The sequence below is a fragment of the Pleurodeles waltl genome, chromosome 9 (assembly GCF_031143425.1).
Source record: "Pleurodeles waltl isolate 20211129_DDA chromosome 9, aPleWal1.hap1.20221129, whole genome shotgun sequence".
NCBI lineage: Eukaryota > Metazoa > Chordata > Amphibia > Caudata > Salamandridae > Pleurodeles > Pleurodeles waltl.
In genome coordinates, this window is record NC_090448.1 from 936495294 (window position 1) to 936521049 (window position 25756).

Genomic DNA, 25756 nt, shown 5'->3' on the forward strand with positions numbered 1-25756 from the left:
AAGGGCAAGGAGCACGACCCACCCAGCAAGGCCTCCTCCAAAACTCCAGCTGCAACAGCATCTGCCAAGGTGAGGAAGGGGCAGAAAACCCAAGGCAAGGCACTTCAGCCGTTGGAGGCTGCAGGTGAAGGCTTGGTGACCACCAGCACAACCGCCAGCACCCCCACCTGCCCCGCAGCCAGCACCGTCAGCAGCCCCGCCGTAGGCACCGCCGCAAGCACCGCCACCCGCACTGCTGATGCCATCACTACTGTCAGTAGCACCATCCCCAGTGGGCAGCCGTCCGAGGCTGCAGGAGAAGGGCTGGGGCTTACCTCCACCACTGGCAGCACTGGCACTGGCACCTGCACCACAGCCAGCACCGCCTGCAGCCCCACCGCAAACACCGCCCCAAGCACCGCCACCTGCACCGCTGACAGTAGGACCACTAATAGCAGTCCGAGGCCGCAGGAGACAGGCTGGAGCCTCCCACCACCACTTGCAGCACCCCTACCAGCACCGGCAGCACCACCAGTTTGCAGCCTTAGGCGCTGCAGCATGGAGTCTAGCCCTGCCTCCATGGACTATCATGCAACCTGGTCCCTAGAAATCCCGTGCCTCAGACACCCAGGTGAGGGAATGTGAACTGCCACAATCCAAGTGCTGCATCACTCGGCACAAGGCCCCCTCCAGAACCAGTGGAGAAAGGCATCCACTCACCCAATCCTTGGCGGGATGAAGCACACTGGGCACAAAGCCTCCTCCAGAACCAGTGGGAAAAGGCATCCACTCACTCAATCCTTGGCAGGATGAAGCAGAACGGGCACAAGGCCCCCTCCGGAACCAGTGGAGAAAGGCATCCACTCACCCAGTCTTTGGCAGGATGAAGTAGACTGGGCACAATGCCCCCTCCAGAACCAGTGGGCAAACCACCCACTTGAGAGATTGTGGCTTTGCACTCCCCAGGACCAAGCAGTGGGCAATGCACCCACTTGAGAGACTGTGGCTTTGCACTCCCCAGAACCAAACATTGGGCAAACCACCCACTTGAGAGACTGGCTTTGCACTCCCCAGGACCAAGCAGTGGGCAACCCACCCACTTGAGAGACTGTGGCTTTGCACTCCCCAGGAGCAAGCAATGGGCAAACCACCCACTTGAGAGACTGTGGCTTTGCACTCCCTAGGACCAAACAGTGGGCAAACCTCCCACTTGAGAGACTGTGGCTTTGCACTCCCCAGGACCAAGCAGTGGGCATGGAGCCCCCTCGAGGAGCAGTGGCTTTATTCCATCTTCTGGCTGAGGTGCCCCCCCTTCCCCGTCCCCCTGAGGTGCCTGTGTGTTTTCGACCTGATGCCCCTGCAGTGTTCTCCGCATTGAGGCAGGAGTCAAGTGTGGGCTTGGCCCATGATTTTTGGCCCAATGGCCCACGGACATTTGGAAGGGACAATGTACGGCCTTATGTACATATTGTATATTTTTGTAGATACTGTTTTTATTATCGTTACGTAGATCTGCCTATTTCTTATATATATTACACTGAGTTAACTCTATTCCTTTTGTCCTTGAGTTCTTCCAGGGGGTTACAGGGTGTAAATGTACTGTTGCTGCATGCGTTTGTGTGTATAATGTTGTGGGTGAGGGTGGGGTGGGGGTGTTGCGTGTCACGTGTGTGTTTCACTCTCGTTTGCCTCCCCACCTCCCCTGTCTCCTAGGTGCAGTACTCACCGTGGTCGTCACTGCCGTCTTTCGTATTCTTGGTAAATGAGGAGGTAGACCATCACGGGCAGGACCTGTAACTCGGGCTCCATGGTGTCCTGGTTCTTTGTTGAGTGTCGAGAGGTGAGTGTTTCCCTTCCAAACACAGTTTTCATCGTGCTTTTGATGGCGTTGGTACTGCCCCGGAAAAGCTAGCGGATTGGCGGGTTGTGATGTGATCGTGGGCAGTACATTGTCTTCCACCTGGCTGTTGGCGGTGACCGCCGCGGTGTTTGTTGCTGGCGTGGTTGGAGTGCTAAAGTGGCTGTCTATTTTGGTGGTTTCCGCCTTGGTCTTCATCATCTTTTTTTTTTACCACCGGCCTGTTGCTGGTATTACCACCGCTTTAACACTGACCGCCAGGGTTGTAATGAGGGCCTATATGTTCTACCTTAACCATACACTGCACCCTGCCCTTGGGGCTACCTAGGTCCTACCTTAGGGGTGTCTGACATGTAAGAAAAGGGAAGGTTTAGGACTGGCAAGTGGGTACACTTGCCAAGTCGAATTTACAGTTAAAGCTGCACACACAGACACTGCAATGGCAGGTCTGGGACATGATTACAGAGCTACTTATGTGGATGGAACAACTAGTGCTGCAGGCCCACTAGTATCATTTGATTTACAGGCCCTGGCACCTCCAGTGCACTTTACTAGGGACTTACTAGTAATTCAAATATGCCAATCATGGATAAGCCAATTACATACACATTTTGTAAAGGAGCACTTGCACTTTAGTACTTGTTAGCAGTGATAAAGTGCCCAGAGTAACAAAAACAGTAAAATCAGAGTGCAGCACACATTAACGACCTGGGGAACAGAGGCAAAAAGTTAAGGGAGACCACGCCAAGCATGAAAAGTCTAACACTTGTCCCCCCCAGCTGAAAGTGGGGAGCAACTACCCAACCTCATGGAAGTTCTCATCACTAAGGCGGAAGAACCTGGACATACCATCAGCATTGGCGTGCTCTGTACCAGGACGGTGTTCCACTGTAAAGTCCATCCCCCATAGGGAAATGGACCACCTCAACAGTTTTGGATTCTCACGTTCTATGGCACTCCACCTACATTCCCTGGGTAGTAACCTCCTGCTAATGAAGGCTACGGGTTGATCTAGGCCCTCTTCATTAAGCTGTGAGAGTACTGCTCCAATACCATGCTCTGAGGCATCTGTTTGCACAACAGACTCCTTGGAGTAGTCAGGTGCCTTCAGCACAGGTGCTGTGCACATGGCAGCCTTCAGGGTATCAAAAGTGTTCTGGCAAGTCTCTGTCCAGATCACTTTCCTCGGTTGCTTCTTAGAAGTCAACTCAGTTAAGGGGGTAACAATGGTACCATACCCCTTAACAAACCTCCTGTAATATATCCTGCAGACCTAAAAAGGCTCTCACTTCAGTCTGGGTCTTGGGAGGCTCCCAAGCCAGAATTGTGTCAATCTTAGGCTGTATGGGTGCCAACTGGCCACTCCCCACCTGGTGTCCTAAGTACACCACAGAACACTGCCCTATTTGGCACTTGCTCACCTTGATAGTGAGGCCTGCCTTCTGCAGGGCCTCTAACACTCTCCAGAGGTGTTGCAGGTGTTTCTCCCATGTGGAACTAAACACAGCAATGTCATCCAGGTAGGCGGCACTGAACTCATCCAGCCCAGCCAACACCTGGTTGACCAACCTCTGAAAGGTGGCAGGGGCATTTTTCTTCCCAAATGGCATCACTTTAAATTGAACGTGCCCATCTGGGGTAGAGAATGCTGACCTCTCCTTGGCCCCCTCAGTTAAGGCAATCTGCCAGTACCCAGATGTTAAATCAAATGTACTGAGGTACTTGGCAGCTCCCACCCGGTCAATGAGCTCATCAGCTCGGGGATGGGGTGTACGTCAGTCTTGCTGACCGCATTGAGTCCCCAGTAGTCCACACAGAACCAGAGTTCTGGAGTGGCACCAGATGCAGCTGCCTTTGGGACCAATACCACTGGGCTGGCCCAAGGACTGCTGGAGAGCTCAATGACCCCTAGGGCAAGCATTTTAGATACTTCATCCTTAATGCATGCCCTGACCCTGTCAGTCAGCCTGTAAACCTTCTGTTTAATGGGTCTACTGTCCCCAGTGTCCACATCATGTGTGCACAAGTGTTTGACTCCTGGGAACAGGGAAAACAGTGAGGAAAACTGTCCCAACATGTGGCGACAGTCACCTTCCTGCTCCTTAGTCAGGGAGAGGATCACTCCCTCCACTGACCCATCTTTTTCTCCTGCAGACTGGAGGTCCGGAAGAAGCTTGCTCTCCTCCTCTGCCCCATCATCTGTTGCAAGGAGCATTGCCAGCTCAGTCCGCTCAAAGTGTGGCTTGAGGCGGTTGACATGCAGGACCCTTAAGGGGTTCCTTGGAGACCAGCAGGAGTCCACCAGGTAGGTGACTTCGCTCTTGCGCATCACCACCTCAAATGGCCCAATCCACTTATCCTGGAGCACCCTAGGCTTCACTGGTGCCATCACCCACACTTTTTGTCCAGGTTGAAACTCGACCAGAGTGGCATTCTGGTCATACCCGCTTTTCATGTCCTCCTGGCTTGCTTCCAGGTTCTCCTGAGCGAGACTCCTGAAGAGGGCAGTCTGGTTTCTGAAAGCCAGCATGTAATTGAATACATTCTGGGGGGGGAGGGGGGGGGTTACTAAGAGCTTTCTCCAAAGCTTCCTTAACCAGACTCAAAGGTCCCCTCACAGGGTGGCCATAAATCAGCTCAAAGGGCCTAAACCCAAGTCTCTTTTGAGGCACCTCCCTGTAGGTGAACAGAAGGCATGGCAAGAGGACGTCCCACTTCCGCCTCAAGGGCTCTGACAAGCCCATGATCATGCCTTTTAAGGTGCGGTTGAATCTCTCAACCAGACCATTACTTTGGGGGTGGTAAGGGGTGGTGACCTTGTAGGTTACCCCACACTCCTTCCACAGAGACTTCATATACGTTGATATGAAGTTGGTACCCCTATCAGATACCACTTCCTTGGGGAACCCCATGTGGGTAAAAACCCCCATCAAAGCACGACCCACCACAGGGGAAGTGATTGATCTCAAAGGAATGGCTTCTGGGTACCGGGTGGCATGGTCCGCCAAGACCAGGCTAAACCTGTTGCCCATGGCTGTCTTGAGATCCAGAGGCCCCACAATGTCAATGCCTACCCTCTCAAAGAAGGTACTGACAACAGGCAAAGGCTGGAGGGGAGCCTTACATTTCCTCCCACTCTTGCCACTTGCCTGACAAGTCTGACAAGATCTGCAATGTGCATCTGAGTGCCTTCTCATTAGGGGCCAGTAAAAGTGGGTGACAAGCCTCTCAAAGGTATTGTCCTGCCCCAAATGTCCAGCAAAAGGCACATCGTGAGCCAACCCCAGTAGGAAGTCCCTGAAGCACTGGGGTACCACCAGCACACGGGCGGACCCAGGCTCAGGAACCTTAGAATCACTATACAGGAGGTCATCCTCCCATTAGATCAGGCGTGATCCTGGCTCCTTGCCAGCCACCTGGTCTGCAGCCTGCTGCCGGAAACCCTCTAAAGTAGGGCATGTCTTCTGTGCTGCACAGAATGCTTCCCTGGTGGGCACCCCTTCCTGCTGCCACTGCGACAGCTCAGGGACCTCCCCCAGTTCAGCCACCTGTTCCCCTGTAGGCTCTGGGGCATCACCCTCAGGCTCTGCCTCCTCCCGGACAGTGGGAACTTCTAGGGCTGGTTTCCCGCACCCCCTGCCCTTCCTCTTCTTGGCGGTCCCCTGGGCCACTGTTTCAGGCTCCAGGGGCTCTTGATTACACTGACGGGCTGCCATTGACTGGGTGGATACGCATACCCACCCAGGCAGACCCAACATCTCCAAGTGAGACCTGTGTTCCACCTCCTTCCAAGGGGAATCCTTCAGGTCATTGCCTAGCAAACAATCAACAGGCATGGTTGGACTCACAGCTACCTTCAAGAAACCTGAGAGCCCCCCCCCTCATTCAAAGGGAACCTGCGCCACTCTGCACAGGCGCTCTGAGTTGTCCACTGCAACTACTTGGTGAAGTACCCGGGGATCTATCTGCTCTTCAGACACCAGCTGACTCCTCACTGTGGTCACACTGGCTCCTGTGTCTCTCAGAGCCTCCACCCTCTGTCCATTAATGGTCACTCACTGCCTGTACTTCTCAGTGTTTTCAGGCACTAGGGTTCTCCCCTAGTGAGACAAGGATCATCTCAGCTGGTTCCCACCTACCTGAAACCAACTCCTCCCCAAGCGTTACACTGGCCAAACCCTGGGACGGCGCACCAGTGGGTGCTGGTGTACTTTTGGGGCATTTGGGGTCCCCCCTCACATGACTCACCTGGTCACATGCATAGCATTTATGTGGGGGACCACCTGCCACTGGCTTCCCTTTGGAGAACCATGGCTTCTTTTCACTGGGGGGTTTGGAATCCTTACCCTGGGAATCAGTTTGGGGCCCTTTAGATAACTCCCCCTGTTTACCCTTACCCCCCTTTCTTCCGAGAGGGACCCTGCCCACCCTTGATGTGGTCTCCCCCATACCTCTTCTGGACCCTGGTGCTATCCCAGCAGTCCTCTTCCTGCGCAAGCTTCCTGGGGTCAGTCAGTTTGCTGTCAATCAGGTGCTGGCAAAGCTCTGGAAAACATAAACTGTACAAGTGCTCCCAAGCAATCAGAATGTAAAGCCCCTCATACGTAGTTACCATACTGCCCTTCACCCAACCATCCAGTGACCTGCAATACGAATCAACATATTCCAACCATGTTTGGGATTCCTTCTTCTTGTAGGACTTAAACTTTTCCTTGTACTGCTCAGGGGTAAGACCGTACCTTGTAAGCAAGGAATCCTTCATGCTAGAGTAGGTGAGATTCTGAGCATCCCCTAAGGCTGTCAGTGTATCCCTACCCTCTACCTCAAAGTGCGTGCACAGACCCAGACCCCAATGAGCTTCAGGGACCAGATTCATGTGGAGAGCAGACTCATACCCCTTGAACCACAAGTACATGTCATCCTCCCTCTTGTAATCTTTCACAAGGAATGTGCACCCTCCTCTCAGGCTGCACTGTAGGATTGCTGCCACCATCTCTTCTGGACTGGCTTCTATGGTCCATCTCTCTCAAGCTAAGCTCATGAGCCATCGCTTACTTCCTCTCCTCAAGGGCTAGCCTTCTTTGCTCCAATTGGTACTCCCTTTCTGCCTGTCTGTCCCTTAACTCCTCAGGTGTCAGATCCCTAGATGAGACACGGCTACCTGCCCTGGAGACCTTCTCTCTGGACATAACAGGCTCACCCACAATACCATTGTGTATGGAACACCCTTCCTCCTCCTCATCTCCCTCATCCTCTGTGTGCCCTTCAGTGCTCTTGGCCGTCACCCAGGCCCTCAGCGCCTTTTGCAGCTCCTCCTTCCTGGATGAGCTCTTAATGGGACAGTCAAAACTTTTACAGAACTGCTTTAACTGAGCCTTGGTATAACTCTCCAATTTCTCAAGGTCAAAGCCAGCTCCAACTGATGCATTTCCAGCTTGGGGCATGGTGAAGATTCAAAAACAAGTGCAAAGGTCCAAAGGTAGAAAAACAAGTTCCCAAATGAGGTTCCAAAGAAAGTCAATCAAGGAATCAGCGAAAAAATGGATGTAGAACAAAAACAGTCCCAAAGAAAAAAATCAAAAGATCACCAAAACAAATTGTATGTGGTCACGTAGTGGTCTGCACTCAAAATAGTAGTGTACACTTAATCACTGTATGTCAAGTACAAATACAAGTCCAAATCCCAACAGCTGATTACCAATGTTAGAAATGGGGTCTTTGGTTGACAGTCAGGTTACCCCCTGTTCAAGCAAGGACCCTCACTCTAGTCAGGGTAAAAGAGAATCACCCTCAGCTAACCCCTGCTTACCCGCTTGGTAGCTTGGCAGAGCAGTAGGCTTAACTTCAGAGTGCTAGGTGTAACATATTTGTACCAACAAACACAGTAACTTAATGAAAACACTACAAAATGACACAACACCACAACACAGGTTTAGAAAAATAATAAATATTTATCTAAACAAAACAAGACCAAAACGACAAAAATCCACCATACACTTATCAAGTTATCAATTGAAAATCAAAAAGAGTCTTTAATTAGTTTCAAACACACACTAACACTGTTAGCGTGAAAAAGTACCTTGGGTGTGTCAAAAATAACCCTGCATGGGCGAGTGTGCATCAAAAAGGGCTTGTGATGCATCGATTCCACTCACAAGCGGGACCTTGCGTCGTTTCTCCTTTCGTCGGGTCGGGCGTGTCTTTTCTTCTCTCTACAGGAGAGTGATGCATCGATCCGGTCAACACTCTCGGGTCCGGGCAGGCCTTGTGTTGATTTTATATGCTCTGCGGTACTTGCGTCGGGAATCCAGTCGCACGATGATCCGAAAACCACGCAGCACGGGTTGCAATCTCCTATCCTCCGTCAGTGATGCTGCACGTCATTTCTCCTGCTCCGTGCGTCGATTCTTTAGTCGCGTTTCCAGCGAGCGTCGATTTTCAGCCGCGGAGCCGGAGGCGCGTACTTTCTTCAGCTGCAGATCGGAGTTACGTCGATCTTTTCCCCGTGCGTGGATTTCCTTTTCTTTAGGCTGCCAGCTTCTCCTTTCAGGGTCCCAGGAACTGGATGGGAACCACAGGACAGAGAGGGAGTCTCTCCAGAGACTCTAGGTGCTGGCAGAGAGAAGTCTTTGATGTCCCTGAGACTTCAAACAACAGGAGGCAAGCTCTAAATCAAGCCCTTGGAGATTTCTTCTCAAGATAGAAGGCACACAAAGTCCAGTCTTTGCCCTCTTACTCTGGCAGAAGCAGCAACTGCAGGATAGCTCCACAAAGCACAGTCACAGGCAGGGTAGCTCTTCTTCCTCAGCTCTTCAGCTCTTCTCCACGCAGAGGTTCCTCTTGTTTCCAGAAGGGTTTCTCAAGCCTGTGGTTTTGGGTGCCCTTCTTACACCCAATTTCTCCTTTGAAGTAGGCCTACTTCAAAGTAATGTCTCTTTTGAATGTGAAATCCTGCCTTGGCCAGGCCCCAGACACTCAGCAGGGGGATGGAGAATGCATTGTGTGAGGGCAGGCACAGCCTTTTCAGGTGTGAGTGACCACTCCTCCCCTACCTCCTAGCACAGATGGCTCATCAGGATATGCAAGCTACACCCCAGCTCCCTTTGTGTCACTATCTAGTGTGAGGTGCAACCAGCCCAACTCTCAAACTGACCCAGGCAGGGAATCCACAAACAGGCAGAGTCACAGAAATGGTATAAGCAAGAAAATGTTCGCTTTCTAAAAGTGGCATTTTCAAACACACAATCTTAAAATCACCTTTACTAAAAGATGTATTTTTAAATTGTGAGCTCAGAGACCCCAAACTCCACATGTCCATCCGCTCCCAAAGGGAATCTACACTTTCATAAGATTTAAAGATAGCCCCCAGGTTAACCGATGAGAGGGACAGGCCTTGCAACAGTGAAAAGCGAATTTAGCAATATTTCACTGTCAGGACATATAAAACACATTACTATATGTACTACCTTAACCATACACTGCACCCTGCCTTGGGGATACCTACGGCCTACCTTAGGGGTGCCTGACATATAAGAAACAGGAATGTTTAGGCCTGGCAAGAGGGTACACTTGCCAAGTCGAATTTACAGTTAAAACTGCACACACAGCCACTACAGTGGCAGGTCTGAGACATGATTACAGAGCTACTTATGTGGGTGACACAACTAGTGCTGCAGGCCCACAGGCTCTGCCACCTCTACTGTACTTCACTAGGGACTTACTAGTAAATCAAATATTCCAATCATGGATAAGCAAATTACATACACATTTTGTAAAGGAGCACTTGCACTTTAGCACTGGTTAGCAGTGGTAAAGTGCCCAGAGTAACAAAAACAGTCAAATCAGAGTCCACAACACATCAATAACGTGGGGAACAGAGGCAAAAAGTTAAGGGAGACTATGCCAAGTATGAAAAGTCTAACAAAAGTGTTATGTTTTGAATGAAGGTAGCTGTCTATATGTTGATGTATTTTTTACACCTCACCATCATTGCCCCCTGTAGCCCATGCTTCCTGTAGCCCATCTGACCCCTACCCTCTTCATTTACCCTGCAAATCACCATAGTCCAGGGCTATCTGGTGCCCCTTTTCAGATACTGGTGCAAAATCTCAACTCAGTCCCAAACAAGCAAACTAAATGGAATGAAGTCAGAGAATAAAGGAAATGAAGGAGCTAGATGGCAGTAGATTGCTGTTGTAAATTACAATGTATTTTTCTTATTTGTTATGAAGTAGAGTGGATGTAGGTGATGTGGAATGGAATTATGTGGGTTGGATTGGAATTGTTAGGTGTGCAGTTGTGTGGCGTGGAATTATGTGGTTAGTAATAATGTGGTATTGTGTGTATTGGAATTTTGTGGAATGGGATTATGTGTCATGGAGTGTAATTAAGTTGAATGGTATTCTGTGTTGTGGAGTGGTGTGTAGTAGGTGTAATTCTGTAGTGCTCTGTTACATTTTGTGGCATGATGTGGAATTCTATGATGTGAATTGGATGTATGTGGTGTGTTGTGTAATTGTGGTGTTGTGTTGAATTATGTGGCTTGGTGTTGAATTATGTGGTGTTAAATGGAAATGTGTGGAGTTGAATTGTGTGTCGTGGAACCATGTGGCTTTGAGTGCAATTATGCTGATTGGCTGGCTCTACAGTGCCCTGACACCAACAACTGACAAGGATTAATTAACACAATTAAAAGATGCCAATAAAACATTCTAACTTTGATTACCACTTTCTGTGCACTTTGTATGCTTCATAAGAACTGATCCAGAGTGACACATTCTTCATTAATACCGTTTAGTTCTAGGAGTAATGGACATGTTGTTTGCCTGTTGATCTGAGGCAGTGTGTGATTGCTAATCTGTAATCTCCCTTTAACTGAAATATGGCAGTGGCACTAAAGCATGGTAGCATTTGGGAGACTCGGCTATACAAATAACATGGGTTTCCATAAACCAGACACTTCTGAAGAAAATGCAATTTCCGACCGGTGCAGCTACACTAGGTGCTGACCTGGATTGGGGGGGTGGGGGGAGTGCTGACCTTAGTGGGGGTGCTATGTTCAGCAATAACTTACAAAACCTTTGGTTTAGAAGCACCTGCTGAAAAGTTCCTTGTGCGTCCAGCCTCCAGGAAGCAATTAAAATGTCAAGATAACTCTTGTGATTAATGTTCTTGCTAGAGAGAGAGATTTGTCCAGTGGCAGTTTTGACTCACCATAAAGTAGCGCAGATGGATTATAGGCCTGCTGTAAAGAACAGATCTATATTGTATGTGAATAGTTTAGTGGATTAGTAAAGCCAGCCTTTACAAGCACTTTAAAACAAATTAAATGGGGCTATGGAGAGATGAGGGGCGCTTTTGCTGGGAGGTAGTGAGGGAATCCAAGTAGGTGGTCAGGGGAAACCAGAAAAGATTGTTGCACCAGGTGCCACCACCACTAAAGCTGGCACTGGCCATAGTTGATACTGCATGTTTAAGAGATGCTGGTGATATAGCAGGAATCACAGTTACTGTGGATTCATGTGAGGATGAACCTCTGATGATGGGTGCTATTAAGAAATTGTCATTACAATGTGGGGTTACTAAAATGGTGTCAACCAAGGCTTCCTAAAGTACTAGCTTTGAGGCACAAACGATAATAAACAGGACCAGATTACAAGCTTCCATTTTCACATCATTCACCATTAAAACTAAAAAATGTAATCTTCACACACTATGTACTAAAAGGGTTTCCAGTACCCTTGTCAAAATGTTCTTGATGTTATTGGTCACTTATAATGGTATAATTATATTATGGTTACATTAAGTAAAGATATATGTTTATCTAGGCATTGCGTTTTTAAATTCCTACTCTTTTACTGAATGTGGACACTCTTTACTTGTGAATTGAGGAACTTAGTTTTCAAGCTCCTTGCTATGTGACGAAGGACCCGGTAATTTGCTGTCCTAGTCCAGTGAATGATTCTGCATTGGTTTAGAGAAATTGTAACTAAAAGCACAATGTAAAGGCTTGTTTGTTTGTTCCTAGGAATTCCTGATGTCACCAAACTACAGAAAGGATAACCTTGTCTTTGATCGGATGTACGGTATATTTGGTGAAAGGTTAGTAACATAAACTTAGAATCATGTTATTTTCTAGATTCATATCTTTCATTGATTTAGAGTTCAGGAAATGAATTTAACAAATCAATTTGTGAATAAATACATTGATGACTGTTTTATGATGCTGATAGGAATATATTTGTTTGTTAGCATTACTGCAATGTGGAGTTGAGAACAAGTGTCTAAAGAAGATGTGTCCACCGTATGTCCATGGTGACTGGATCTGTGCCAGATGTGCAGGATAAATTTACATACAATATTTCAAATATCAAAATGGAACTCCTCTGCTTGATGGTTTTCCTGAAACCCCTGTCTAGTCTATTTATTTTTGTAACTGTTAATGTCTCATCTATAGTCCAAGAGAAGAAGTTAGATAGATTGATCATCAATATTTTACTCAACGTTGTGCTCACCTAAAAAATGCTGTTAAAATCCATAAGTGCCTGAATCATCCTATTGTGCATACATTGCCTTAGTTCTTGTTCTCCCGGTACAATGATGTTTCAGTCAATCATCCAGCCTAAAATACAATATTTGCTCTGCACTTTTCAAGTGTATCAGGTAGTGCATGTTATAAAACTAAAAATGTGTTTTAATAATGGAATTCTTTGCAACCCTGTTCCACACAACACAACATTAATTTCCATAGTATGGCTCCTGGAAAGTTCCAAAGGTGATATGTTATCATCCATGGCTTAATAATCAGGCATCGCCAAAATATGTGATTGTTCACTCAGATTGTCTATTTTTAGGTTTGGGTTTATGGTTATGTATTCCAAGTCCCATAGTTCATCCACATATAATCAGTTTCTAATGTTTTATATTCAAGTTTTGAAGATTAAAGAACCTTGAATGTGTCAGAGGTGTATTTCTTCAACTGCAATAACAGCAACAGGGTAGAGAAATGCCAACCTTCTTCCTATTCCAGGGACGAATACCAGTATTACATCAGGCTTTCTATGCAGAAAGAGGGCTGCACTAAAAGGCATGCAAGACAGCTCTCTCCCTGGACATGGCCCCATTGAAGGGCCGTGGTCCATAGAGAGGAGAAGAAGAGGAAGGCTTGAAAAACTGTAATTGTGAAGCACACTGGTAGCTGTACAGCAAAAGTTCTCTAGGTCCCTGGAGAGAGTTCGTTCTTAAATGTGGGCTTGCTTAATTGGCTTCCCTGAAAAATGAGAAGTCAGTGAGTGGGAGAACCTTGAGCCAGGCCAAATAACAGTGACCTAAAAAGTTACTTTGAGGGTCGCCCATCTCGATGGAGATTGCTGTTAAGAATAGAGACAATTGCCACAAAGACTGAGGTTAAAGGGAAGAGTGCACGGAAGGGAAAGTGTGAGGGGATCAGCTATGGATGGTGACAGACCTTCCACCCCCTCTCACCAGACACTGTGAAATCCTTTTTCCGCACGAGGTCCATGTCCTCCTGGGGATCTACAGTTGGTCTCCCCACATTCCTCTGCTGGAGGGTAGTAGCAGTAAGCAGATCAGCAAAATAGGGGATTGTTTCAATCCTGATTGGCCAGAAAATCTGCAATTCTGTGAGGCAGGTGCCTCCCATACATTGCACAAGAACTCACAGATAACAGCAGGGGAAAACTCAGTTGTCTGCTCATGATTCTGCCAGTGTCTGAACCAATTAAGTAGCTGAAAGGTAGAAAGCCTATCAATGTGAGAGCAAGTATCAATCTAAACAAGACAGCAAGAAACGTAAAAAAATAGTCTTTCCTGAAAAAAATCACCAAAGCATGTATTGCATGTACCTGCCTGAGAGGACAGGGAGTACCCTATGCAATATTGCAGGAGACACACCTCTCGGGAGAAAAACTTAAATTCAAGTGAAAAGGGCCAATGCATTACCTTTTTCATTCAGCATGTGCTAGGAGAGTCCTAATAGAGAACAGAATGCAGAAAGCAATAAACATTCTTGCAGAGGCTGGATGAGTTGCAGAACACAAAATGTGGAGAGCAAATGTAATTGGAGGAGCCAGAATGTTTCCAGTTATCCAAAATGAAGATAGTTAAAGCACTAAACCCAAGACTAAGAAATAGTCAGGAAAGGTTGAACAGGCAACAGATACTGACAATAAAAAGACAGTGACATGAGAGTGATTCAGGTGATGAGTTTATATAGCAGGTTCCGGTGAATTGTCCACCTACGTATCATACAGTCGAGGAAGGAGCAAGAAGAGAAGCAGCACAAAACGTAACCCTGAATGTACCGAGTGCTCCAGTTGCATGGACCCTGAATCGGCTAGCACCAGGTACAATTGCAAATTCGGAGACACAAATTCCTGAAGTGATTCAACCAGCTCAAAGTTATAGTGCAGTTCAGCTTGTACCAAGTTCTTTTGTAAATCAGGTTGTGCATAATTCTAATGTGAAACCAACGGTGCAGTCACCTTATGTGAATCCGCCTGTGCAAAATGTTACTGCGAATCAACCTGTGCAAATGTGTAGTCCAGGTCAGTCAATGCCAAATGTTACTCCTTGTCAAACAGGACAAAGTATCAGTACTGTCTTAACAGGACAGAGTGTAGGAATGACAATACCCAGAATTAGACAAATCATATTGGTCCAGATGTATTAACAGTTCCAGTGACTATAGCTCCAGTTGTTCCCTTGTGTGCTCCATTTATATCTGGAAGCAGTGCACATTCAATAAATGTAATGACAGTTCCTGATACACCAATTACATCTGCTGGGATTTCGCCAGTTGGTATGCAGAGATCAGTACATTCTAACAACTCAGAGATGCAGAGAACAGCTTCTCTTGTTAGACCATTAACCCCTGCACAATTGCAGATCCAAGCCCGATGACAAGTCAGACAGGATTTACCACTGATGCAAGAGGAGCCTGACCTTATTTTGTGCCCAGTGTAAATTGCTACATTCTGTAACATGTCACATTTTAACACTCTGAATCAGCAGTATGTAGGACCGAATGGCAATATAAGCTCGCAAGGTTTCATTGCACAGCAGCTGACTGATTGGTTAAATAATCCGAGTCCTGAATGTGCGGCAGGTCCAACAAACTGCAATGCTAGAACAGAAGAGACACCAGAGAGAGCTAGATCAGTGAATGTGCACAGATTGAAGAGGAAATCAAATGAAATGATATTAGCAACATTAGACACTGCCCAATTGGAAACCTACACAGAAAATGAACTACGGTTCATGTGCAAAGATGTTACTTAACATGCAGGGCAGGCTTATGAAAGATTGGCTGAAATAGTTGAGAAATATGATGTGGATTTGGATCAATCAAAGCCTTTAAAGAGAAGTTACAGATTGGAGTTTGGATGTGACCTCTGTCCCACAGTCTTTTAGGCAGTGTATCAAGCACTGAGCAATGGATGAGCAGCAATGCGCTCATACTCAGTGCTGGAAAGATGGAAGTGCTAGTTTTTATGACCCAAAAATCAATATGGTCTGATATCTGGTGGCATGAGGAGTGTGTTACTCTTCCCACTCCTGTGGATTCTGTTAGAAATCTAGGTGTCTTAGTAGATAATTCTCTGAACTTCAACACTCAAGCCAGTCTCACATCTAATACCTGTTTGTATATTATCAGAGTACTGAGGAAGATTTTACCTTTCATGCCTAATGATCTACAGCGAACGGTTGACATTGCCCTCATCAACTCCCATTTAGACTTCTGTAATTCCCTCTATCTTAATATGGATAAGAGAGGTATTAATAAGGTATTAATAAGCTGCAGGTGACCCAAAATGCTGCTGCTTGGCTTATCCTGAACATTCTCAGGCATTCTTCGATTAGAAAAGGTTTGAAGACTCTTCACTGGCTTCCCATTAAAAAGAGAACTGCTTTCAAGCCTTGTGTATTGTTCATAAAGCCCTCTATCTTAACACTGAACAGCTTAATGCCATGCTTCACTGGTGCGTGCCTAAAAGATCTCTCAGCTCTTCTTTCTGCAGACTGACAACTGTCCCTAGATTTTGTAGAGCCAGATGCCTTTTTGGTCGGAGCTGCCACATTGTGGACCACCCTGCTGCCCGACATGACAGATGAGGAAATCTTTTCTGTTTTTAACAAAAATGGCTGAAAGCTTTGCTTTTTACCCAAAAGGGCTTTGAATGATTAAGGACTTTTCCACCACTTGCAGGATCTGGTAGCGCCTTGGTTCCCTTGAAAGTCTGTGTTTATACAATACAACTTTATTTCTCATATTGTTATATCCCCGTTATTATATTCCTTGCACATATATTCCCTTATTATGTATTTACATATCTATTTATTACTCTATTCCTACTGTACTATTAAAAAAGAACTAAAAATAAATACAATTTAAATATATAAATAAAATTCAACAATAAATTATTAAATACAAAATAAAAAAAATGTACTCTCTCGTAACCTTTACTCTGTCTCCCCATCACCCTATGTCTCATCGATCTATCCTCCATCCCCGCTCTGACTCATCCCAAACCCATTCTACAACTCTGATCTCCGAAATGACCCTGCCTAAGCTCTTCCCTCCTCTACCAAATGTAGCTCACCCCAAACCTCAGTTTCCTACTATGATCTCCCAAACAACCTGTAGCGGGGCGTCCTACGTAGACGCAACCCTCGGATGCCCCGGGGGTACTTCCGCGAACAACCGCGGCCCCGGGGATACTTCCGGTGCCTCTTTTCCTGACCCGGAAGTTTTGTGCCCGGTGCCACGGAACGCCAAGAGGCTGGATGGTGCGGGGCTTTTTAAAGCCCTGGAGGAAGAGGGACGAGAAACGCCGCCGCCACCAAAGGACCCGAAGACGACGAACGAGCCGACCGCGACTCTGGAAGAGGAAACCCCAACACAGCAGCCAAGCCTTGAACGTGACGACCAGGAGGCAACAGGACGCTGAAGCCAGCCACGCTCTTTGGTTTTCCATTCTATATTTAAACAGCTACAGAGAAAAGGCCTGCGATAAACATAAGGTGAAATTTATTTTTACACGAACAAAGGTTGTTGGTTTTCTCTTTCTTTATTCATTTTTGCTATATGGTGTGTAGATAGAAATAAAAGTAAAATAGAACCAAAAGAAAAAAGGAAACAGCAGGTTATGCTCTTTCTGACATCTTTATTTATATATGCATATACAGCATTTTATTTTTCATTGTAGCCTAACCAGTTGGAAATCAAGCTCAGGATATAGAACAGGATGGAAAGGAACACAGCTAAAGACAGGAAAGTGAAACTAAGACAGAAAGAAAAGCAATAGACAAAGAGAAGATAAAGAGAAAGAAGCAAATCAGGAAATTAAGGAAAGCCACAAGATAGAATTATAACAGAGAGGAAAGCGAAAATAACAGCACAAGGAAAGAGAAGAATATAAAGAGTTAGAAAGAAAGAATCAGAAACAGTGAGCGTAAAGAAGGAAAGTAAAACAAAGGAGAACATACATACCAACCTTCTGTGTTCTTCTTTTCTTTACATGGTCCTCCTGAGTCGACCCCTGGATAAAAGAAGAACAAAAGAGAGGAAAATGTGAAGATCAAAGGAGAAGGAAAAGACAAAGAGCCAAGACAAACCAAGTATAAAAAGATTAAGAGACTGTCAAACTCTTATTTATCTTAATAAACTACTATATTAAAGATATGCGTGTACCTCTATTACTGACACTCTCCTACAGTGATGTCAGAAGTGGGATTTTCCTGTCCTGTTATCCTTAACCAAAGCAGAGTTAGGTAATGTAGGACAAACCATCATTGGCCGACATGATCGCCCAGTTACCAGAAGGGCAGAGACATCTGCAGCTCGTATGGGAAGAGCAACTCCGAGAAGCTAAGGTGAAGAGGGAGGCCCTGCAGACGGCCTTGAAGAGTCAGGTGACGATCATCGCCAATAACCAACTGGTTCACGAGACAGCTCTGGGGAAATTGACTGATACCATAGCCAGCAGCAAAGTACATCCCAATGCCCCAGTAGTGCACTGCAAAAGTACCAAGAAAATGAAGACCCAGACTCCTTCTATACCAATTTCAAACGGGTCGCTAGCTCCGCTAACTGGCCAGCAGAGAAGTGGGGACAATACATTGCACCTCTCCATACGGGAACATTTCAAGCAGCCTACCAGGCGTTAAATCCTGGTGGTGTGACGCCCTATGCCAAGATCAAGAAAGCCATCTGGAGAGAATTGGATTAGATCAAGAGAGCTATCAGGTCCGGTTCCGACAGACCAAGTGGGCCCCCCAGGAGAATCCTCGCACACTGTATTATAGAGTACAATACGCTGCAGGGAAATGGTTAAATTCCACAGAAACATCCAAGGACACTATGTTTGATACCGTAGTGTTAGAACAATATTTGGATGCTCTTCCTCCCTCTACCAGAAACTGGATCCGACAACATCCAAATCTCATTAATACTACTGCTATTGATTTAACATGTGCCTTCCAACGAGCGCCAGAGTTCAGGAGCTCTACCACCAAGACTATCCCTCTCTCTAGTCAGAGTTCTATCCCTAAACCACTTCTGGTAAAACCGACCGCAAGCCCTAGTTTGGAAAAACCCAGTGCTCTACGGGCCCCACCCAGAGATTTTAATACGGGGCCCCAATGCTTCCATTGTGCTGACTGGGGCCACATAGCCCGGCACTGTCCCCGTAAGAAAGAACCAGAAGAATCTATGAAAATAGGACTAGCAGGAGGATGGGGTTTATGGGCAGGGTCAGGCAAAACAAAATATACCACCCCCATGTTAGTCAATAATGAAAAAAGGTACATACTCGTAGACTCTGGATGTAATCAAAGCGTAGTAAACAAAGCACACATACAGCCTGGACAGTGGAAAAGGGATATACAAGTGTTAATTACTTGCATCCACGGAGACCAGAAGCTGTATCCAGTCGCTACTATAGCAATTAATTGGAGAGGTCAAGAGGAGTATATATCTGTAGGGGTAATACCTAATTTAGGTGAAGATCTTATCATCGCGACGTACTATGAAGCCTTCCCAGATCTATTAAATAGGTTAAAGCAACAGAATCCTATGGAAAACTAGTGGAAAGAATCACTGTTCATATCCGCTATCATAGAGGAAACCCATCCAAGGAAGAAACTCACGAAATCACAAAAGAGGGAGAATAATAGACTATACTCCATGAGATACTCTCCTTCTGATCCCCGAAGACTGTCCTATCTATTGCCAGTCAGTTTCGACAATCTCAAAGAGAAGACCCAACCCTGAGAAATGCCTGGCAAATAGCTCTAACTCCTGAGAATCAGTCGGTAGGTCCTACTTTTCAACTTAAGAACGATTTACTGTATAGAATTTATCCGAACTCCCATAACAGAAATGCACAGTTGGTGGTTCCACAGATATTTTGAGATCAAGTACTACACTTAGCACATGGTGATAAAGGTGAGGGGCACCTCGGTTGAGAAAAAATGGAGGAGTCCATAACAAAAATATTTTATTGGCCTGTGGTATAAGGGGATATTAGGAAGCATTGCCAGGCCTGTCCCAGATGCCAATTCATTAACCCCTCCAACGAGAATAGGGTTTCACTCCAAACTCTTCCCATAATAGAAGTGCCATTCACACAAGTTGGTATGGAATTATTAGGCCCATTAACTCCATCGGTAAAAGGACACCAATACTTACTAGTTTTGGTAGATTATGCCACCAGATATCCTAAGGCCATTCCCATTGCTAGTATGACCACAAAAACGATAGCCCAGGCTATGGTAAAATTATTTTCTCAAGTAGGATTTCCCAAAGAGATACTGACGGACCAGGGGACCCCCTTCATGCTCGCTTAATGTCAGAAGTTTGTCAAATATTGGGAATCCAGCAGATCAGAACATCAGTTTACCACCCCCAAACTGATGGACTAGTCGAACGCTACAATAAAATGATTAAGAATCACCTTTGGAAAACCATTAATGAGTCAGGAAAGAACTGTGAAAAAAATTTGCCCCTGGTTCTCTATGCTCTCTGTACACACATCCAATCACCCACAGGTCATAGATCCTTTGAGCTCCTTTTTGGTCGTCAACCTCACACCTTATTAGATATGCTTGTGGAGCAGTGGAAAGAGGTAGATGAAGAAGGCAAAGATGTTCTAACCTGTGGGAAGGACTTAAAAGAGACCCTACACAATGAGTGGGAAGCGGCTCACACATGTCTAAAAGAAGCACAAGAAAAACGAAAGAATTATTTTGACAACACCAGTAGACCTAGAACTCTAGATGTAGGACAGAAGGTGTTAGTATTGTTACCTACTAAAGAAAATATGCTTCTGGCCCATTGGCAGGGCCCATTTATTGTCTTAGAACAAGTCACTCCTGTTACTTATAAGATAGAAATACCCACAGGTACCCGGAGAGAACAAATATACCACATCATTCTCTTAAAACTTTGGCATGAAATTGATGATTCCCACCGTACAGTATTGTATATGTTAGTACTAGACCCATGGACGACCTACCACAATACCCCTTAGAGGCACAAGATAAAACAACAAAATGTTGGCCTCAGTTCGGTACTTCCCTCTCTCCCCTTCAGAGTTCACAACTGTCTGTGCTAGTAAATAACAATTTAGACGTTTTCTCAAAGATCCCTGGCAAAACACATTTAATACACCATCACATACGAACAATAGGAGACAAGATAGCCAGACAAAGACCGTATTGAATACCTGAAGCTAGACGGAAGCTAGTAGAACAGGAAGTTGAAGATATGTTACAGGCAGGTATCATTGAGTGCTCCTCCAGTCCTTGGTGTTCTCCCATCATTCTGGTTCCAAAGCCGGATGGAACGATTAGATTTTGAATTCATTTTCAACAAGTGAATGCTCTGTCTCATTTTGATACTTACCCAATGCCTAGAATCGATGATCTACTGGAACACTAGATATATGACCACATTAGACCTCACCAAAGGTTATTGGCAAATACTCCTCAAAGAAGAAGATAAAGAAAAAACTGCATTTTCAACCCCCTCAGGTCTTTATCAATTTAAAGTCCTTCCTTTTGGCCTACATGGCGCACCAACCACCTTCCAAAGATTAATAGACCTGGTACTCCGACCTTTTCAAAATTATGCAGCAGCCTACTTAGATGACATCATCATGTATAGTACTTCTTGGCAGGAGCACATCTCCCACTTGACCAACATATTACGTGCCCTTCGAGATGCTGGTCTTACAGCAAACCCAGATAAATGTAAGATTAGATATGAGACCATTAATTACTTGGTATATGTAATTGGACATGGAGTAATGAAACCTCAACTTGAGGAAGTGCAGGCCACCATCCAAATCCCGCTTCAAAGGATGTCAGAGCCTTCTTAGAGATGGTAGGATACTACCGACGATTCATTCCCCATTTTTCAGAAATAGCAGCCCCCCTCACTGCCCTGTTGGATAAAACCAAACCAAATCAAATTACTCATCTCACTGATATAGAGAAAGCCCGCTTCGAGCACTTGAAACATCTCCTGACTATCAAGCCAATGTTGCGTTGCCCTGATTTTCAGAAGCCTTTTCAGGTCCAAACAGATGCCTTGGATCAGGGGCTCAGGACTGTCCTTTATCAGAATGATGAGAATGGGCTCTATCGTCCTATAGTCTTCCTAAACTTCAAGCTCTTACGCCGGGAGAGGCATTACCCTACCCTTGAAAAAGAATATCTGGTGATCCAATGGGCTGTTGAGTCTTTGCGTTTTTATTTTGCGGGTCAGACCTTTACTTTACTTACTGACCATGCACCCTTGACCTGGCTGGCACGCCATAAAGATTCCAATGCTCGGGTACTCCCTTGGTTTTTATCCCTGCAATCATTTTCCTTTCAGATTTGGCACTCGCCTAGCTCACTTCTCTCCAACGCTGACTACCTTTCCCGTTATCCTTCTGACCTGTGACCTGAACGGCCACTGTCTGGGGGAAGTGACTGTAGCGGGGCGCCCTCCGTAGACGCAACACTAGGATGCCCCGAGGGTACTTCCAGTACCTCTTTTCCTGACCCAGAAGTTTTGTGCCCGGCACCACGGAAAGCCGAGAGGCTGGATGGTGCAGGGCTTTTTAAAGCCCTAGAGGAAGAGGAATGAGAAACGCCGCCGCCACCACAGGACCCGAAGACGACAGACAAGCCAACCGCAACGCTGGAAGAGGAAACCCCAACACAGCAGCCAAGCCTCGAACGCGACGACCAGGAGGAAGCAGGACACTGAAGCCGGCCACGCTCTAGGAAGAGCGTGGCCTAACCAGGTATGGGAAGGGGGGCGAGGAAAGTTTTTTTTTTTTTTTCTTCTTAATCTTTATTTTTGGTTTTCCCTTCTGTATTTAAACGGCTACAGAGAAAAGGCCTGAGATAAACATAAGGCAACATTTATTTTTATACGATCAAAGGTTGTTGGTTTTCTCTTTCTTTATTCATTTTTGCTATATGGTGAGTAGATAGAAATAAAAGTAAAATAGAACCAAAAGAAAAAAGGAAACAGCAGGGTATGCTCTTTCTGAAATCTTTATTTATATATGCATATACAGCATTTTATTTTTCATTGTGGCCTAACCAGTAGGAAATCAAACTCAGGATATAGAACAGGACGGAAAGGAACACAGCTAAAGACAGGAAAGTGAAACTAAGACAGAAAAAAAAGCAAAATACAAAGAGAAGATAAAGAGAAAGAAGCAAAGCAGGAAATTAAGGAAAGCCACAAGATAGAATCATAACAAAGAGGAAAGCGTAAATAACAGCCTAAGGAAAGAGGAGAAAATAAAGAGGTAGAAAGAATCAGAAACAGTGAGGGGAAAGAAGGAAAGTAAAACAAAGGAGAACATACATACCAACCTTCTGTGTTCTTCTTTTCTTTACCTGCTCCTCCTAAGTCGACCCCTGAACAAAAGAAGAACAAAAGAGAGGAAAACGTGAAGATCAAAGGAGAAGGAAACGACAAAGAGCCAAGACAGACCAAGGAGGAAAAGATTAAGAGACTGTCAAACTCTTATTTATCTTAATAAACTACTATATCAAAGATACACATGTACCTCTATTACTGACACTCTCCTACACAACCCTACTAAATTTTCCCTCATTTATCTCATCTTTGGCTCATCCAATACCCCTTCTGCTACCATGATCTCCGTAACCCCTTACCACAGACTCCTCCCTCCTCCATCTCTCCTTTACACATCCCACGCCTCATCATGTTACTATAAACTCCCAATTAACACTTCTGGATTCTACCCTGCTCTTCCCCTCCATTACCCTAGTCAGTCCAACTAACAAACTCACATATCCTCCGCTCAAATTAACTCACACTAATACTAATACTGTACTCATATTTCCCTATACTAATCCACCACTAATTTCTCCGGGGTTCCAGAGTAGCAGGCTACTCACCGAAAAGCATTTCGATGCCTCATCAGGGGTAGCAAATGCTATACAAAAACAATTACAATAACATAACATTTAGTACAAATCATAGTCAGTATGAGTACTAGAATGAAAATGAACATTAAGGAATTAATTAAGTACATTCAGAAATGGTGTGCTATAGAAAAGTGGGAAGGTAAATGGGTGAAGAAAAGAGATCAGAAGATAGCAAATCCAAATATGTCTCCGGCAGGGGCAAATCAAGATGAGGACAATGTGAAAATTATGCCCATTAGAGAGATACCAGGTAGAGGTTATGTTCATGTTCCCTGGAGTAAAAGTGATATTTTGTCATTCACAAATGATTACTCGAGATTAAGAGAGAAACCAGTGGAATGGTACAAGCAAACAGAGAGATTTTTGAAGCTTTCAAAATGCCCGTGGGAAGATTTGATTACGTTGTTTGACATTTTGGTTACAACTGATTTGTAGACTGAATGTAAAGTGAATGTCAATTGGCCTGATTGTGAACCCCAGCGAGACATAGTAAAGGGAGGACCGTCTGAAGAAGTTAGGAGGAAGTATTACAGGTGGTTGAGTTTTTGAAAAACAAGGAGTCCCCAAAGGATATTGATTGGCAGAAGATTGACAGGACATCCCAGGAGTCAAAGAAGTTGATTCATGCTTATTGCGAAAGATTGCTTCAATCTTTCAAACAGCATAGTGGGACAGAGACAATAGAAGCTATAGATATGGGTAATGGCTGTTCATATTTGTGGAAGGATTAAAGCCAGACATAAGTGAGATGATTCAGCAGCACTAATTTGTTGGCAGAGTAAACAGATTGAGGAAATCCTGCGTAATGGAATGTACTGTAGTGACAAGTTGGAATTGGAGCAGAAAATGTTGAAAGTGAAGGTGATGACCATGCAATTGAAAAACTGCTCAAAAAGCCAGTCATTGTCTGCAGATGATGGTAAACACTGGTGGTATGCAAGGAGTGCCACAGAAGGTAACTAATGCTGTCCAGCCTAAAGGTAGAGGACTTGGTGTTCAGATAGATCAAAGTGTGGAGGTGTGATTGATGTTCAGGCTTTGAAGAGAACTAGTCTGTGTCATGTGTGTGAAAATTTTGATCATTGGCGAACTGAGTGTCCCTTTAATAATGTGAATAATCAAATTTAGAATGCAGGACTTGCTGAGAGGCAAGCCAGTAACCAGGTTCAAATCCAAAGAGTTCAAAGACCCCCAGTGCAAATTGTAAATGTGTCCCCAGGACAGCAGATGGAGGTACCACAAGCCCCGATGATGCAACAGCAAGTGGTTGTTCCTCAACGGAACTTAAACCAAATTGCAAATGTGAATCCAATAGCATCACAGTTGACCCTAAGGGATTTGAGTGCTGAGGAATTTTCAGACCTTGTTTAAACAGATAGCTCAGATGACGAGGAGTGCATGCTAGTTGCATCCTTAGCTTGTAGATCAATGTGGTACATATATAAAAGCCAACATTATGGGTCATGATGCATCATTCCTGGTTGACACTGGAGCTACACATTTCACTCTCAGTGCAGCAGAAAGGCCAAATTTGCCCCTTTCAGGAGAAAGAACCCAGGTTGTAGGAGTCGTAAATAAACAGTTGACCAACCTTGTATGTCGCTGTAAAAATAGGTCAGTTTGAAGATGAGCACCACTTTGTGGTCTATAATTCAAGTCCTCTAAGATTACTTTGACACGGCCTACTGTGCACACTAAACTGTTTTATTAGCTGCACACCCCAAGGAATTGCAATCCAAACAAATGAAGATGATGTGCCCTGTAAAGTTGTGAAGCAGTACCCAAGTGTCCCATTTTACCCAATGCTGTCTTGTAATGAGTTGCCCAAAGATTTAAAAGGCACAGTGACACCTGAGGATTTGTATTTGTCAGGAAAAGAAATAGGACTCATTAAAGAAGTTGAGCCTAGTGAAATAACTGTGAAGCCAAATGCAGTGTATCCAAAAACACCCCCGTATAACATTACACCAGAGACAATTATTGGAATCACTCCTCTGATAACTTGATTAATTGAACAAGGTATCCTGAAAGAGATAATGGGAAGTTCATGTAACACTCCCATATTAGGTTTGCGGAAGCCCACCGGAAAGTATCTCATAGTCCAGGACCTGAGAAGGGTAAATTAAATTGTTGTTCCATGTTGTCCTGCAGTACCGAATCCTGCAGTGATTGTATTCCAAATTCCATGTGAAGCAGAATGGTTTACTGTGATTGACCTATGCCAAGCTTTTTTCTCCATACCATTGCATGAGGAAAGTCAAATCACCTTTGCATTAAAATTCAGCAGTCGTGTTTTGGCATGGTGCCGAACTCCTCTAGAGTATACTGAGAGTCCTTTGATTTTCAACCAGATCTTGAAAAATAATCTGGAATCCCTTAAAATTCCCTATTATTCAGTCTTAGTGCAGTACATAGGTGATTTACTTGTTGCATCAAACT

The 25756-nt window shown here is 45.2% G+C and overlaps 1 protein-coding gene across 1 annotated transcript in view; it reads left to right on the forward strand.

The window, feature by feature from the left end:
• The window catches only part of LOC138260124 (cholesterol 24-hydroxylase-like), a 237165-nt gene that overhangs the window by 55268 nt on the left and 156141 nt on the right, over positions 1 to 25756 (forward strand). Inside the window, exon 4 of the mRNA XM_069208299.1 lies at positions 11865 to 11938. Within this exon, the coding sequence (XP_069064400.1) occupies positions 11865 to 11938 (74 nt within the window). The remainder of the gene's footprint in view (positions 1 to 11864; positions 11939 to 25756) is intronic.